The following is a 17,676-nucleotide window of genomic DNA, read 5'->3' on the forward strand; positions in this document are numbered from 1 at the left end:
AGTTTAGATTAGATATTAGGAAGATACCTTGCACCACAATGCAAAAGCATGTTAAGAAGGCTAAAAAGTCTTTATTGATACTGCAACACTTAATAATAAAGTTAAAAGCGTAACACTTTTGCATGCTTCAGGCCCATTTCACTCTAGTTTCTATACAGAGATTTTTCAACTCGCACAATGATTAAAGCAGCTTCAAGTCCACTTCTTCTTGCAAGTTTACTGCAGTTTTGAAACCTGAAGAGTCACACACGATTATAGAGACAACTACTTAGAACATAAAAGGACAGAAAGCAGGTAAAACCCCTAGACAGTTTACAGACTATACAAAACCAGTTATGCTACAATTCCGCTATTAGAAATGCAAACAAAACTACAGTGCAAGTGCTTGTGCGCAGGGAAAACGTATTTACAGCTCCCCTTCATTTACAGGCGATAAGCAATGCTATTTCACAATTATATTACACATAAAATCTCTAATATGTGAATGTTTGGATCTGTGTTTTTTTGGACAAGGGGACAATTTGACAACCTAGAACATAAATTTCCTGTATATATATTTATTTATTTGACCTTATCCAGGAAAAATAGCAGTACATTTTGCATCTTACAGAAAGCTACAAAAATCTAGCAAATGTAATAAAAAAGGCAAATCTGGTGAAAGATCTGACAAAATATCTTTTACAGCTGGGGGTAAAACCAAACAGGGCTAAATGAAAGATTATTCTCCCTCAACTCATCAGCTTTAACGGGATCTCAGCAAGGTTTATTAATATGAACATGAAGATTAATGTTGTTTTTTAAGCAACTGCTTGAAAAGTTTTGTAATGAACAAGCTGAGGGGATGACCTGGCAGCCAAAAGCAGGAGGCACCCTGTCCTCTCTCGGGGTATGGAAATTATGCCATGATACAGCAGGCACATCCCCGATACGACCGCTACTAAACTGAAATGGCCAACACACGCAGATGGGACACAGCCTTTGGGGAAGCACAGAGAAACATCACACCTAGATTCTATTAAGCCTCCATTTACCACCACATCCGGGGTTTTCATTTGTAGAAATTCATTATAGATGCCAGAATTACAAGACGGGTGCTCAAGTTCACAGGAAACCATCAGCTCAGTGGCCACAGAACCCATCTAAAATAAAGCAGTAAAAATCCAAGGGAGCAAGATAGCTAGGGGTACCACTTCGAGCAGAAGTGGAGACTTCAGAAGCTAGAGGCAAAGTACAGTCTACAGCTGTGAAATATGCCAGTGACACCACGTTATCAGATAACATTCTCAAAGGCAGACAGAAAGCCCATCAAGCAAGGAAGAATTCTCCACCTTGGGCTTAGACGTACAAGAGTTATCTGCTTATTTTCAAAGCCACACAGAACTCTGAGACATGATTTATCTTCAAGCAAGTCGTGCAATTCAGTCCATTAACCAAAAACCAGTTTAGTTTTGGCAAAAGAGTCTTCATTCACTCCTCCTCAGAAAACGAGGAGACTGTACAAAACAAAACCAGCTATCAAAGCAATACCAACTCCAGTGCTTCTGAAGGGGCAATGCCTTAAGAGAGCTTTGTTCCCTACTTTGAGTGGTTTTTCACTCCCCTAGCCTTAGGAGTATTTCACATCAAGAGTTTCTTCTTTCCAGCCTTTACTGGTTTAGGCAGATTTTTCAAACAGTCTGAACCAAGCAAACTTCCCCTTCTAAATAAGATATCTCCTTCCATTACCACTACAGGAAGACTTGGGGATAAAAATTAAGAGCTCACATCCACAGAACTGCAGAGTGTTAAGTCCTTCTATACAAGTCTGTTAAAACACCTACTTAATTGTTGCAGGAATAAAATAACCTACCAAGTTGATCAACTTCATTCCACCACCGTACATGGACTGTGTGTACAAAGCTGTCTTCTAGCCACACACAGGAACAGCCTAGAAGTGCACCTATTTGGCTTTCTAGACTGTTTTCAGGTTCTGCATAGCCTCCAGAAAACTACATTTGGCTCATGTCCCAGGACACCAGCCACTCCACTCAGATGAGCACTCCGCACTTCACCCAGCCCAGCAAGCACAAGTCCTTTTGCACAACAGCAAAATCCACAGATTCTGCTTTCACAGTTCAATTTTCACAAACTCATCACTCTGCATCGCCTCTCTACCCTCCTCCCCACTCAGAATTACTCTGCAAACGTTTCCAGAGACAACACGCGCTCTCCTGACTACCTTAGCATCCTGTCAAAGCTAATCAGCTTTGCAATTCTTCTCTTGCCTCCATCGCTTTAAAAAACTCAACCCCATAAATTTGCATCTCAGACTGATTCACTAGAACAAGCATTTCCCATTAAGAAAACCGATATTATGTAAAACATTTTTAGCTTTTACTGAAAAAATATGTTTAGTTTACAAGCAAAACTGAGACCAACTTGAGTAGAGCTGATGCTTTCCTTCTCACTCAAAATCCGGATGCCACAAGTAACACCAACAATTCTTTCCTCTCTGTAGTTGTGCTTTTTCACTGGAAGGAACAAGATTTACCAGGTCAGTTTTTAGTAATAATCTTCATTAAACACACACCACGGTAAAAACGTGGCAGGTTTAGCGAGAGAGAGCACAGACAGCAAAGGTCTCTGTGGAACTGCTTAAGGGTACTTAAAACCTGCAATTTGGTAGAGCAACTATGAGATTTTTTTCTCTGCGCAGTTAAGTCACAAGGAATCAAATTCTCCTTTCCATAAGCAGCTGAGCATTTCACCAACTCGCTTTCTAAGGAATCCCTGCTGTAGGATAAAACTATAGCACACAACTGAGAAGAAAAACAACTTTTAAAAGCTATAAGGTTGAAGTATACAGCAGCCACGTTCCCCAGCCAGCTTACTGCCTCAGGTGGTCACAGGAGCAGGCAAGCAAGTGGTTTACATGTGTCAAGCCCTACAAAGTACTGCATTTTCTGCCTACTTCCCACCTTCTAGAAGAAAGTTATTTTTCCCTGTAATAAAGCAGGTAATATTTCAAGGGATCAGGCAAAGGCAGACTCAAGACCTTCTCTCTCAAGAAGTTTACAGGGGGATCTGGCTTTAGTTCAGAGGGTTTAGTTTCTTCTTCTTCTTGTCTGTCATCCTCAAGGTCCTCACTGTTGTTGTTATCATCTGACGGGTTGGAGATACGACTAGCGAAGACCTCTTTGTCCAAGAAAACAATAGTTTCCATGCGGCGGCGACGCACACGTCTTCGTTTAAATCTTGGGGGGTTCTTCAGCCCATTTCCATTTTTGCTCATCGCTTCTTGGTGTATGATCTTTTTAATTGTGCCTCGGATAGCAATGCGAGCCAGATCCTGGAGGCTCCGAACAGCCACAGGGGCTACAACAAAACAAAAACCATGAACAGATATGGAGAACCTCCCCTCGAGAGTGCTCACAGGAAAAGTTGTATTTGCTCAAATTAAACCAGGCCACTCAAATCCCCTGCTGTGATTACAAAACCAGCTCTATTCAACTCCTGTCAACTCAGATAAACTGTATTGTAACTTTCCAAACAAAATTTAATTATGCATTTCCCTCATTAACTGAATAAAAAGAATGGGATGAAAGAAGAGTTTCATAAATAGCAGAAAAAGCATGGGGGCAGGAGGGCTCGTGCGCTGCCTTGACAGAAATTTCCACTTTTATCCCCTTGCAAGCACAGGCTGACTTCTTGGCAGAGATCCCACCTGGAGCTGTATGTCCAGTTCTGGAATCCCCAACATAAGAGGGATACAGAACTGTTGGAACGGGTCCAGAGGAGGCCACGAAGATGATCTGAGGGCTAGAGAACCTCTGCTATGAGGACACTCTGAGAGAGCTGGGGTTGTTCAGCCTGGAGAAGAGAAGGCTCCAGGAAGACCTTAGTGCAGCTTCCATACCTGAAAAAGGCTCCAGAGGAAAGGTGAGGAGGGGCTTTTTACAAGGGCATGGAGTGATAGGACAAGGGAGAATGGCTTTAAATTAGAAGGGGGAAAATTTAAATTAGAAGAAATTCTTCACGATGTGGGTGAGGAGGCCCTGGCCCAGGCTGCCCAGAGCAGTAGTGGCTGCCCCATCCCTGGAGGTGTTCAAGGCCAGGATGGGGCTTGGAGCAACTGGATCCAGTGGGAGGTGTCCCTGCCCATGGCAGGGGGTTGGAACTGGATGGGCTTTGAGGTCCCTTCCAACTCAAACCATTTTATGATTCTATATTTTGATGTCCTCACAATTATTTTAAGATACACACCTTAAAGGTTATAAGAATGCAGTGCAGACTTTGTGACTGAAAGTGCAACTATTTAAGAACATAGGAAAAGACATTTTCCTACTGTAGATAACTAGATCTGAAGCCTATTTAAATCTTCCATAAAATTATTTCTCTCTTGTTAAGCTACTTCAGCTTTGCCATGTTTTTAATTTCTAAAACATGAGTACTGTTTATGCTCTTCAAAAAGTGCTTCAGACTTTGTGCATGAAGACTGGCTGGAAGCCACTTGGGAAGAGTAATTATAGCAGCATACAATAAGTTATTGTATTAAAATATCTCCCACATTAATGGTTTGGATGACTGCTCTGTCTTCTGCACTTGCTGCCAGCCCAGAAGTGTCCAGAATAAGTCATGCAGTGTAAAGAAATAAAATATATCAATGGACACGCATCCAGGTACTGAAAGGAATTAAAACTGAAATACACAAAAACCCCAGCCTTCTAGTGACAAGAAAGCATTCCTGTAAGCAGAAAAAAATCCCATGTATCATATGCGGGTGTCACTACAAAGCCAACATACACAGTGAAATGAAATAAGCACTTAAAGGACTTTATGGCAATGTAGGGACTGCTCACCGAGCTGCTTTTTGTCATGCAAAGACACTTTTCCAGAATAAGAACAAAGCCCGACTAATCTCTTTACGGAAGTGTCTCTGTCTTCATGTGTTCTTAAGACGCCTTTCTACACTGAACTCTTAATCTAAAGATTGAGGCCATTGAGTACGACCTTCATTTTAAACAGCTAGTCAAAAACTGAACAACTTCTGTCCCTCGGGCTTCCAGGTTCAGGGTTGTTACCAATTGCTAGGTAGTGAGAGCCTTTAGTAGACACGCTTGCTGACAGGTACTGCCGGTGTGTTTTAGAATCATAGAATGGTTTGAGTTGTAAGGGACCTCAAAGATCATCTAGTACCATGACAACAGGGAATTTAGGATTCAAACAGATGTTTTTGCACATACAGATGAGCAACCATCCCACAAAGTTTAGGTATAATTTCACAGGAATTCATGTGCATTTAGAATCTATTTTATGCAATTCTAATTCTTGCACCAGGCCTCTACAGATATCCTCAAAACCAGACTGGAATCCAACACAAGACTTATAATCATAGAATTATTTGGTTGGAAAGGACTTTTGAGATCGAGTCCAACCCTATCTGCCCACAACTAAACCAGATCCCTGAGCACCTTGTCTGTCCACCTTTTAAATCCTTCCAGAGATGGTGACTCCATCACCTCTCTGGGCAGCCCCTTGCAGTGCCCGAGAACCCTTTCAGTGAAGAAATTTCTCCTGATGACTAACCTGACCCTCCTCTGGTGCAGTTCGAGGCCATTTGCTCTCATCCTATCACCTGTCACTTGGGAGAAGAGCCCAGCACCCACCTCACACAGACTACTTTCAGGGAGTTGTAGACTGTTATAAGGTCTCTCCTCAGCCTCTTTTTCTCCAGGCTAAATAACCCCAGACATGGACAATTGTTCAAAGAATGAAGCAGTTGGAGTAATTTTCCTTTAAAGGATTCATACGGGTATTAGATCTAAGGAAGCAAGATGCATCTGATAACCAAATAGCAGCAGAAACCTCCCCCATACTCAAGAACAACCGTACTCACGCAGGTGAACAATCCTTGATTTTCCTGAATCTGCATGGTTAGGCAGAATCAAAGGAGCAAAAGAAACAGCAAGAATCTTCTTGGTCTCCCAGGCAGAAGGACCAGTGCGAGTTATCTTAGTCAACTAAACAAAACCAAAGAGATTATTGTCCATTGTGTGAACTGCAGTAAGATTTTTGAACAAAACATGAAGAAACGACTTTTCTGCCTGGACAAGGGGTTAAAGTATTAGAATCTACACCAGTAACAGTCAGATAATAAGAAGAAACACTGGTGGATTTTTGAGAAAACTGAGAACCCTTATACGATTAGCCTCAAGTAACTCCATCTGTTTTAACACAGTGCACGGATTGGGTCACCTTGCTTTCCCAGATCTTCCTCAATTCTGAACCAGAACAGCTATGTCTGCCCTTGAGAAAACGTGTCAGCCACTGACGGATGTTCATTTAGAAGGAGTCTGCAGATCACTGCACTCCTGTTCCAGCTCAAATCTCTTACGCTAACTCACTGCACAGCATCTTTCTGGGAAAAAAACACTGCACTTTGTTCATCTCAGCCACCCTGGCAGAGCTAAAGGTGAGACCTACACCTTTGCCATGCCAGTCCATTAACACAACAGACTTTTACACCAAAAAGGTAATCTGAATTGCAACCTTTAGCTCACACACAGGGCAGTTACCCTCTTTTTATATATGGAATCCATTAACACTTGTACATAGGGACGATTTGCACACTTTTTATAAGCGAGTCAGAGTGTAAAATTCTGTATTTTACCACTCAGTACAACACTAAATTCTAACTTGAACACAACCTTGCTGACATTCTGCAGCATGAAAGTAAATCTGGAATAAACAGAATGGAAAATGTGAAAGACTGATAGAACTAAGAATATCTCCAATACTAGGAAGACTGCAGAGTTCAGTTTCCAGTCACAGTGAAAACTGGTGCATTTAATGCTTTCTTTGACCTGCTACAAAAAAGGCAAACTAAAGGCAGCGCTATTGACTACAGCGAGATCAGAGTTAAGAATAGCTGAAAATTAAGAATAAACGAAAGAAAAATATGCATAGAAAGGCTCTGAACCTTCTCTTCCAGAGGCATGACAAGAATTCCTCCAACTTTCAACAGGTTCTTCATGTAGTCTTCATGTTCCTTCTGTACTCCAGCTCCACAGTAAACACGGTCGTACTGAGTGCAGTCCGGAGAGATTTCTAAACAATTGCCGGTAACAAAAGACGGCTCACAGAATTCAAATCTGAAAATAAAGAAGAGCCATATCATACAAGAATATTAGAGTTTATCACGTGAATGAATAGCGACAACTTCCAGTACCTGAAGAGGGCCTACATGAAAGGTAGGGAGAAACTGTTTACAAAGGCTTATTCTATGATTCTAATTATTTCTGCAATACTGAAAAACTTATACAATGGAAGATCCTTGAGAAAACCAGTTTCGTAAGATTTCTCCTCTAAAGCACATCTATTCTAGACGTTATTGGAACAGACAACAGCCAAAAGTCTCAAAACCATAGAAGGATGAGGTGAGAATTCACAGGTAAAAATCTCCAAAGGATAAGGATGCATCATTTCATACTTGAGTTGCATACAACTCTTTACACGAGCTGTTTTTAATCATCCGATGCTGACTCATTTACAATTTGCAAATACAAATACTATACCTGCAATTCCAGATGTTGAAGTCTTTTAAGGATTTCACCAGGGTTGTTTTGGCATTTTCAAAAGCATTTTAAATTGTTTTCAGATGTTGCAGGGAACGATCACCTGATGCTTCAGAACTATGCTCTGCTGAAGCCAATGGAAGTTTTGCCATCAGCTTCAAAAGAACCGTAATTTCACCCTTCAGAAAGAGAATTTTTGCTTATAGCATTTCTGATTCAGTTCAGAAGCAAGATGAATGATTCTATGATGCTTCCGGTTTTCTCATGTGCTCCTAAACTGCATAAGCTCTAAGCCCCACAATTAAAGGCTGATTTTGATAGAAGTTGTACAACATATCCATTCTTCCACTGGCATCACAAGCAGCAGCTCAACCTATTTATTCCTAAACGCCTGCTGAAGCTTTCTGCTTTTGCAAAGCATGCTAGACACTGAAAGCAGCCAGCTAACAGTCCCTGCACACACTGTTCTAACAGCAGCCATCGCTCTTGGTGATGCCAATTTTCCAGCCATGCCGATTCTGAATTCAGCTCACTTTCGCTCCATAGCTATACTTGTCAGGAGAGTGGAAAAAAACCAAGTTTTCCTTAAAACACCTATTCAAACAAGAGCAATGTGACCCTGAAAGAAACCCAGACATTTATGTGCAAGCACCATCCACGCTGAAAACTTTCTGTCTGCTGCCAACATCAAGAAATTATAGCTCTCTCAGCAGCAGCTTTCCAGCACAGCAGTAACAGCACAAGGCTGAATAGTCTGAATTCCAGCATGTAACAACTTTAATTTTCTTCCTCCCACGAGAGGGCTATCAGGTACCAGAGATGCTTTAATTCCCTGTTTGAACAAACTGTGTAACAGATCCAAAAACATGACAGCCATGACTTTTATTGCTGAGGTTACTGTTGGCAATGGCTATCTTGCTGGGAAGTTATTATCTGTGACAGCAGCAAAACGGAGGTTCCAAGGAAGAACATAAATCAAATCCCAAGCAGTTTTAGTACCGATTTAATCATCATAAAAATACCTTCATATTTTAAAACATCATTTTTCCTTCTTCTCAGATAAAACATATCAAGCCAGCACAGAAATCAGTTCATAATCTTCTGATAACCATGCATGCCCTCAGAGCAAACGCACAACTATTATTATATATATTGTAAATATATCTATAAATCATAGAATCATTAGGTTGGAAAAGGCCTTAGAGATCATCAACTCCAACCGCACTATAATACATCATAATATATTATTATCTGAGGGCTGGAGCACCTCTGCTATGAAGACAGGCTGAGAGAGAATTGGGGTTATTTGGCCTGGAGAAGAGAAGGCTCCAGAGACATCTTATAACAACCTTCTAGTACCTAAAGGGGTCTCCAGGAAAGCTGGGGGGTGCCTTTTATAAGGGCATGGAGTGACAGGACAGAGAGGAATGGCTTTAAATTGGAAAGGAGAAGATTAAGGTTAGATATTAGGAAGAAATTCTTCACGATGAAGACAGGGAGGCCCTGGCCCAGGTTGCTCAGAGCAGTGGTGGATGCTCCATCCCTGGAGGGGTTCAAGGCCAGGTTGGATGGGGCTTGGAGCCCCTGATCCAGTGGGAGGTGTCCCTGCCCATGGCAGAGGGTGGAACTGGATGGGCTTTGAGGTCTCTTCTGACCCAAACCATTCCATGAGTCTATGATTATTCTGATTTTTTTCAAGTTGTCATCTCCAAGTGCATTTTGAAATAAGTAACCTTCAGCTTCCTCTAAGCTCTGCAGCAGCAGCGATGCTAATAAAAACACAGCACACATTTCTGAAACTCCCCCACAATACCCATCGGCTTCGAAGGTCACGCACTGCAGCTCAGCAAGCCTAAGGAGCCAGAATCCTCAGATTACCCTGAATCCAGGGCTGCCACATGGGAGCGAGAACTGGCACGACTAAAGCCAAAGGCACAAAATGAATCCACGTGGGCAGTCCGCACTCTTACTTGTCAAAGCTGTCGCTTGTTTTAATGAAGAAGTCCAATTTCTGTTTCGCATATTCGATCACATCGGAATGAAGCTCCACACCGTGGTTAACACCGAAAGGACCTGCAAATTTAGAAAAGCAGGATAATGGTAACAGGCAACACCACAAAATCCAACAGGGCTGCACACAGTTTTGGTTACTTCCTCTAACAGATTGCTCCTCAAGTGTCAGACAGCCCTTGTGTCGGGTCCACTACCTTAGCGCTACAAAGGGAATTACAACACTATACCTACAATTTCTGGCAGCAAATGAAGCCATTTTACACAACTAATTTCGAATCATTTGCTTTTAACTATGCAGGAAATTCCTCTGAAGGAGGGAAATGCTGGTATTTTTGCTATAAAACTGACCACTTAGGAAAAATTCCAGTGCAGAACAATAGCCTGCATGTTTTAATAAATCCCTCAAAAACACCTTTATGTTATTTTTATGCTCACCGCCAATACGCTAAAAATCTCAGAGGAAACGGGAGCAACCACCATACATTGTACCTCAATTAACCGCAAAAATAAATTGGAAAATGCAGAAGTTGTTCAACACTCTCGCTTTTTATTCAGAACTGACTTGGTAACTTTTCTAAACATTCCAAAGCCCTGGAGATACATACCAGCATTCTAGGTAATGTCAACAAACCCAGCAGAAAGCCACAAATGGGAGATGGCAGTGAGGCTCCGTCCTGACAAACACTTCAGCAGTTAAAATTCTTGACAACCCCACAGAAGGAAAATATGTGACCCACGGTCATTTGCCACCTCTGACAGCACAATCGCTGATTGAAATACTTAAGGGGGAACTGCCATTGTATCACTGCACTTTGATGCTCTGCTTTGTGCCTGTTCTGACCCCATCTGGATCCCATCCAGCTCCAGAGAGAGGGTTGCAAGAATCCCAACAAACTGACCAGTTATATTAATGTGCTATTTCCTTTCCCAGCTACCTTTTTGTTTCATTACTTGAAGAATGCTTCATTCCTGATTTCAAAACTCTGGGTTTTTTTCAAATCTAATGTAAACAGCGTGAGTTAAAAGGTATTTACCCAAGATGAGTCCAACCATAGAGCTCAGATAACCAGTGCCACTGCCAAGATTCAAAAACGACAGCCCTGGTTGCAGATCCAAAGCTTCCATCACCTCAGAGTAAATGCACGGTGCTGAGAGATGAATATTTCCATGCTTCCATGCCAAGTCCTTATAGGCATTGTCTTTGAACTCTTCCAGGTAGTAATCTGCTCGATCAATGGCTCGGAATGCCTGTTCTACCAGTTCTGTCCGGATGTATTGAGCCTCCTTCAGGTTATCAATTAATTCATCATTATCTTCTCCTGCACTCACTGCGCCTCCCATCTTCACCAGTTTTCTGTAAGCACTAGAACTGTAAGAATAATAAAGGAAAGTGAGGTGTAGAACATGCCCTTCAACATTATGCTGCTGTTGACATAATTTTAAGAGAGATTTTTTGGTGCTCTGAGGACCACAAGCAGCAGAACAACATCATCACCAGTGCCCCATCCCCTAGCCAAACAACGAGAAAAAAACCGCAGCAGATCTAGCATCCAGTACCTGACACCAGTGGGGGGTGGGGGGGTGGAATCACAATAGCCAATTTAAACACGGAATGCCTGTCTTCCAACCCTACCCACATTTCACTGGCATGTCAGCTTTTCCATTGAACCCTTTATATAAAGGATTATTCGAGCTGTTGTGCTCATAGGTCACTTTTTATTGCAAATCCAACCACCAGTGCAAGTCTGGCTTGCCTGTCAGGATTCCTGCCACACACATACTTTCTATCTCTAACATCAGGGGGAAATTAAGAGACTAAGACACGGGCAGAAAGAACTGGAAAAATCTCAAATTGAACTCAGGATGTTGAGTTCATTAAGATTAAACAAACATCTGACCTACAGCACAAGTTTACTGACTTTAGCAAATACATTCTCACACAGCTCATCTTTACAGCTTGAGCCAGCATCACCAGTAAACACTTAACAATACCGACAGAAATGGCAGATAAAATTTGCACTGAAACCTGGGGAATTTGTGAGAATAACAGAACAGTTTCAGTTGGCAAAGATCTTTGAGATCATCAGGTCCAACCACTGATTGAGCCCTGCTAAGACCACCACCAGACTATGTCCCCAAGTACAATATCTACGTGTCTTTTGAACACCTCCAGGGATGGTGATTCAACCACCTCCCTCGGCAGCCTCTTCCAAGGCTTCACAATCTTTTCATTTAATAAAGTCCTCCTAATAGCCAACTTAAAACCTCACCTGGGGCATCTTGAGGCCCTTGTCCTGCCACTGGCTACCAGGGAAAAGAGACCAACCCCTACTTCACTACAACCTCCTTTCAGGTAGTTGTAGAAGTAGGCCCTCTGAAGTACTAGATGAGCTAACCTCCAAACTGAAAACTCTCCAGTGACATATTTATCGATTACAAACACTTCTGACTTCAGCAAGACCACCATCTCCAGCAACCTATTCAGGCTTCCTGGTGTCAGGGGAAGAAAAGCGAGCACCTTTCTTGCCTGTCGGCTGCACTAAGCGCGGCTACACATCTCACGTAGTAAAATACCTAGAGGTTTTAAAGACAAAGGGATAGGGGGAGAAGAAAATAGAGGAACTTACTACTCAAAATTAATCTAGCTTCTCTTCCCTACCCATATCTTTAAAAACAAACATTTATTTATAATGCCTTTTTCTGCTCACAATAACAACCACAGAAGCAGCAGCTTTAGGCTTCATTCCTGGGCTCAGAAGATCTGCCTACAGCTAAATTGTTGGAGTTTGTTACCTTCAGCGAGAGCAAATTATACACTTTCAGTTTCAGAGGAAATAAAGCAAAGCTACAGGAGTCCAAGGGAATTTCACAGTTACTCAAATACCATCCCATCCTGGTTACCTGCAGAGAGGCACAAAACAGGATATACTTATAGGCAGGGAACCCAAGCCAGTTTTTAATACATTCCTGTTTCAAACACATCAATTCAGTCCCAGACCATTAATAAAACTTAAAAAAATGCCCCCTCTGCACACTTCTCTTGTTACTCCTTCATTTTCCCCACAAAAAATGACAGTGTTTTATTACTTCACAGTAGAAATGCATCAAGTTGAAGGCTTAGGGGGGTCATCAGCCAATTTGATTCTTTCTTTCTTTCTTGTTTCATCTCCTCTTACTTACACAACAACTTGCTGCATCTGCACATATGGAGTTGCTTATATCTTTGATCCATATGCTTTATATAATATTCTGCCTTAAAATACTCTCTTACTTGACAGTGTCGATTTCCTTGACCTTCTTTTGCATATTTTATTCTTGGCCTTGCTTCTTTCTTCCATTTAAGGTCTTTTTGCTATTAAAAAATCTACAGTTTTAGATTTAAAGTCTGAATACAAAGTTGTGCCTTTAAGACAAGATCTCTCCCTCCACAATCAGCACAGTTGCACTTTTCATGCTTCTAGGGAAAGCACAGATTTCCACAAATCTGAGCAGGCACAAAGCTCACATGCAAGCGATTCTAATTGTTAGCAGATTGCAACACAACTATGAAATCAAGCAGCCTTTTAGGGTTGAAACATCCATTCCAATGCCTGTTGCCATCTTCCTCTTTAAGAAAACCAAAACAAACAAGCAAACAAACCTGACATTCAGACTCTGCAATAAAACACTGAAATTAAAGCAATTTCTTCATAGAATGGCTTGGGTTGGAAGGGACCATGAAGGTCATCCAGTCCAACCCTCCAGCAGTAAGCAGGGATATCTTCAACCAGATAGGTTTGCTCAGAGCCCCATCCAACCTGACTCTGAATGTTTCCAGGGATGGGGCATCTTTCCAGGATTTTCCATGGCAAACACCAGCAGATACACAAGGGAAGACACAAAGCGATACACAAGGAACAAAAATGCAGTTCTTCACCTCAACAGATTTCCATTCTTGCTCAGACATAACACTCTTCAGCAAGAATAACAAAGGTGAGGATGCTTATTGGTGAAAAATAAAGCTACAGTCAGCACAGGTTTCAATCTGATCCCTTCTAACCCTCTCAAATAACTAAGTACAACGCCCCATGCCGTACAGCTCAAATGCTACCTGATTACTAGGCTGCTGCGGAGGAAACTAATGGAGATGAGAGAGTGGGAGGGAGATTTAGGGGACCTGGTGTCAATATACACATAGACATCTTCTTGCTTTAATGACTCCTGGGTGGCCCCACTCTCCACACAGCATCGCTGCCCCCAGCAGTGCCCAGAGCTACCAAGGGGGCTGGGGAGAAGCCATGGTGTCAGGTACAGACCAGCAGGCAACTCAAACCAGCCGAGAGACTCTACTTGGCTATGACGCTTATCTGGGATTGGTGGTCTGAACCATAATGTACCTCTATAGCACGCTAAGAGCCAAAATTATCAACCCAAAATGCATCACCCAAAGCAGGGAGCAAAAGGGTGATAAAATGTCTATATTTCACAGAATGGTGGAATAGTTTGGGTTGGAAGGGACAACAAAGCCTATCCAGTTCCAACCTCTGCCAGGGGCAGGGACACCTCCCACTGGATCAGGGGCTCCAAGCCCCATCCAACCTGGCCTTGAACCCCTCCAGGGATGGGGCAGCCACCACTGCTCTGGGCAACCTGGGCCAGGGCCTCCCCACCCTCATAGTGAAAAATTTTCTCCTAATGTCTAATCTAAATCTTCCCCCTTCCAATTTAAAGCCATTGCCCCTCGTCCTATCACTCCACACCCTTGCTCCACTCCCATCTGGAGCCCCTTTCAGTGCTGGAAGCTGCTCTAAGGTCTCCCTGGAGCCTCCTTTTCTCCAGAATGAACAACACCAACTTTCTCAGCCTGTCCTCACAGCAGAGGTGCTCCAGCCCTCGGCTCATCCCCGTGGCCTCCTCTGAACCCCTTCCAACAATTGCGTTCCTTGTGTTGGGGACTCCAGAGCTGGACGCAGGGCTTCAGGTAGGGCCTCAGAGCCGGGCAGAGGGGCAAAATCCCCTCCCTCCCCCTGCGGGCCCCAGTGCTCGGGATGCAGCCCAGGACAGGGCTGGGTTTGGGCCGTGAGCAGGCCGAGCCCCTCACCGCCCCAGCTCCTCTCCTCAGGGCTGCTCCCAACCCCTCCTCCGCTCAGCCTGCGCGAGTGCTCGCCCCGCCCCGGCCGCCGGACCTTACCCTGGGCCCAGCACACGGGGTTCGCTCGCCCCGCTCCGCTCCCGGCCCTACCTGAGCGCTGGGCGAGCCGCTCCCCGCCCGGCCCCGCGGCGAACGCGCCGGCAAACACAGTCCGGCAGCGCCGGCCCCGCACTGCGCATGCGCGGGGCGCCGCGCCACTGCGGGCCGGCAGGGGGCGCCGCCCGAACTACACCACTGCGCATGCGCAGGGCGCCGCCGGGGCGTTGTGTCACTGCGCGCCGACAGGAGGCGCTACCCGAGCGCTGCCACTGCGCATGCGCAGCAGCTAGAGGAAGACGCTGTGCCACTAGGTGCCGGCAGGGGGCGGGGCCCAGGATGTACCACCGCGCTCCAGCCTCGCTACTGCGCATGCGCGGCGGCCCGGCCTTGGGGGCACTGTGCCGGTGGGGGGAAGGCTGTACCACTGTGCGCCTGCGGGGGACGCTGCCCGGGCTGTACCATGCCGAGCCAGCGCGGGGTGGTGGATGCCTCAGGGGAGCTCCAAGGGGGTTGGGGTCTCCATCACAGTGTGTGCCGGCTCTGCCCTGGCAGCACTGCAGCAAACTGAGTCTATTTATGGGATAGGGGTCTGCTCTGGGACCAGTGTTGTTTAATAGAGAATGCTTGGGTTGGAAGGGACCTCAAAGTTCACCTAGTTCTACCCCCTGCCACTGGCAGGGACACCTCGCACTCGATCAGGCTGCTCCAAGCCCTATCCAACCATCCAACCTGGCCTTGAACACCTCCAGGGATGGGATGTCTACCAGGACTCTCTTTTTCCTGGGAGCGCAGAATCCTAGAATCATTAGGGTTCAAAAAGACCTCTGGGCTCATCCAGTCCAACCGTCAGCCCAACACCAACACCTCCGTGCCTTCTAAACCATGTCCAGAAAAACCATATCTGCATGTTTTCTGAACCCTCCAGGCATGGTGACTCCACCACTGCCCTGGGCAGCCTCTGCTAAGGCTTCACCAGAAATTTTTCCCTAATATCCCATATAAACTCCCCTAGTGCAACTTGAGGCCATTTCCTCTCGTCCTGTCACTTTTTACTTGGGAGAAGAGGCCAACACCCACCTCGCTACAACCTCCTGGAAGGCAGTTGTAGACAGTGGTGAGGTCTCCTCTCAGCCTCCTCTTCTCCAGACTAAACAGACCCAGTTCCTTCAGCCACTTCTCATAGCACTTGTTCTCCAGCCCCTTCACCAGCCTTGTTCCCCTTCTCTGGACAAGCTCTTGCCCCTCAATGTCCTTCTTGTTCTGCAGGACTCAAAACTGAACACAGGATGCAAGGCACATCCTCAACAGCGCTGAGTATATGGGCAGAGTCCCTTCCCTACTCCTGCTGGCCACACCATTTTTGATATAAGCTAGGAAACACATCTCCCCATCCCAGTGTGGTTGCCTTCCCTCAGCCCCATGAGCCCTGTCCTGCCCTAATTTCTGGCTCCCAGCAGCTGACTCCCTTTCCACACCTGCTCCTTCAGCTCAGCACCCAGTCCTCCCAGTCCTCATCCCCTGCAGGACACCTCCACGGCATGCCCCGCTGTGGCAGCGCATTCTCCAGCTCTGGGTGGGATTGGGGCTTCCCAGGGTGTGGGAGCGGACGCAGCCTGGCGGTGGGAGCCAGCGAGGAGCTGGGGAGATGCCAGTCTCCAGCTGGCACACACCATCCTCATGCTGATGCTGAACCTCCCACGTGAAGCGTGGCCAACACCAGATGTTCTGATACTGTTAGTCAGGCTTGGGAAAAAATCATGGGAACTTAGGAAAAAAAACCCCAAACATTACTCTGGGAGGTAATTGATATTCTGCATTTTGAGCCTATGATCACCCAGCTTGACCGCAAATTCCAGATAGAAAATTACTGAGAAGACAATGAGGGAGATGCCTGTTCACCCACCTCTGGGACCAGGGCTTGGAGAAAACATTCAATGTTGCAAGACTGCCAGGATCACTGCCTTGCCACTCATGCAGTAGAGGGATCTGTTTCCCTTGATGGGATCTGGCTGAGCTTTAGGTGCCCGATTTTGATTTTGCTTTCCCACATGGGCTCGTTTGGTGGTTCTAAGTGACAGGGCAGGGCCTGAAAAGATGTGGGGGAAAGGTGGTTCCTCTCGCTTACCTTAGAATGAGAGAAATTCTCCTCTAAAAGCATGTGTCCACCTGCATCTGTAAGTAAACCACACAGCACTGGCTGAGCAATCTGTGTGACCACTAAGGCTGTGGATCAAATGAAGTTGATTCAGGATTTAGATCCATTGAACCATAGAATCGCTTGGTTGGAAAATACCTTTGAGATCATCTAGTCCAACCGTACCTGTCCACTATTAAACCACCCCCAAGCACCTCATCTGCCCTTCTTTTACATCCCTCCAGGGATGGAGATTCAACCACCTCCCTGGGCAGCCCCTGCCAGTGCCGGAGAACCCTTTTGGTGACCATGTATGGTTACAAAATGAGAAGGAATAACTAGATCTGGACAAGAGGCTTCTTGATTTAAGTTGTCTGGAGATGAATTGTGAAACAAAGCACTAACTATGCAGACACAACAAGCCTGCAGTGGAAAAAACATAAGAATTACCCTGGTTAATCAGACTCAAATAGGAGAAAGTGAATCAGCATCCAAATGTATTTATGCTTTAAGGTGATTATCTCAGCTCCCTTCATTAACATGATAACAGCAGACTCTGCAAACAGGCACAGGGTAATACTGTACATGTCTGCACTTTCATTTCGCAGCAGCCAGCTGCCTGGGAGAATGGGATTATTCGTGGGTAGTGAGCACTGAAACTCCTCCTTGCTGATTCAACCAAAACGGGATGAGGTGATTGCACTCTCCTCGTCTTCTTTAATACAGAAAGCACTCAAGCGTAATGCCAACGCAGTGGAAATCTGCAAATGCAGAACAGACAAACTCCTTACATGTGTGATTGCAGG

The 17,676-nt window shown here is 44.9% G+C and overlaps 1 protein-coding gene across 1 annotated transcript; it reads right to left on the reverse strand.

The window, feature by feature from the left end:
• Positions 1 to 51: 51 nt before the first annotated feature.
• Positions 52 to 14,885, reverse strand: PCMTD2 (protein-L-isoaspartate (D-aspartate) O-methyltransferase domain containing 2). The gene is made up of 6 exons (XM_069871672.1): positions 14,788 to 14,885; positions 10,601 to 10,935; positions 9,524 to 9,626; positions 6,959 to 7,130; positions 5,876 to 5,999; positions 52 to 3,354 (listed from the first exon to the last, which is right to left on the reverse strand). The coding sequence occupies exons 1-6, from the start codon at positions 14,874 to 14,876 to the stop codon at positions 2,972 to 2,974; spliced, it is 1,206 nt and encodes a 401-aa protein (XP_069727773.1). The 5' UTR covers positions 14,877 to 14,885; the 3' UTR covers positions 52 to 2,971.
• Positions 14,886 to 17,676: the final 2,791 nt, after the last annotated feature.

This window comes from Phaenicophaeus curvirostris, chromosome 18 (assembly GCF_032191515.1).
Source record: "Phaenicophaeus curvirostris isolate KB17595 chromosome 18, BPBGC_Pcur_1.0, whole genome shotgun sequence".
NCBI lineage: Eukaryota > Metazoa > Chordata > Aves > Cuculiformes > Cuculidae > Phaenicophaeus > Phaenicophaeus curvirostris.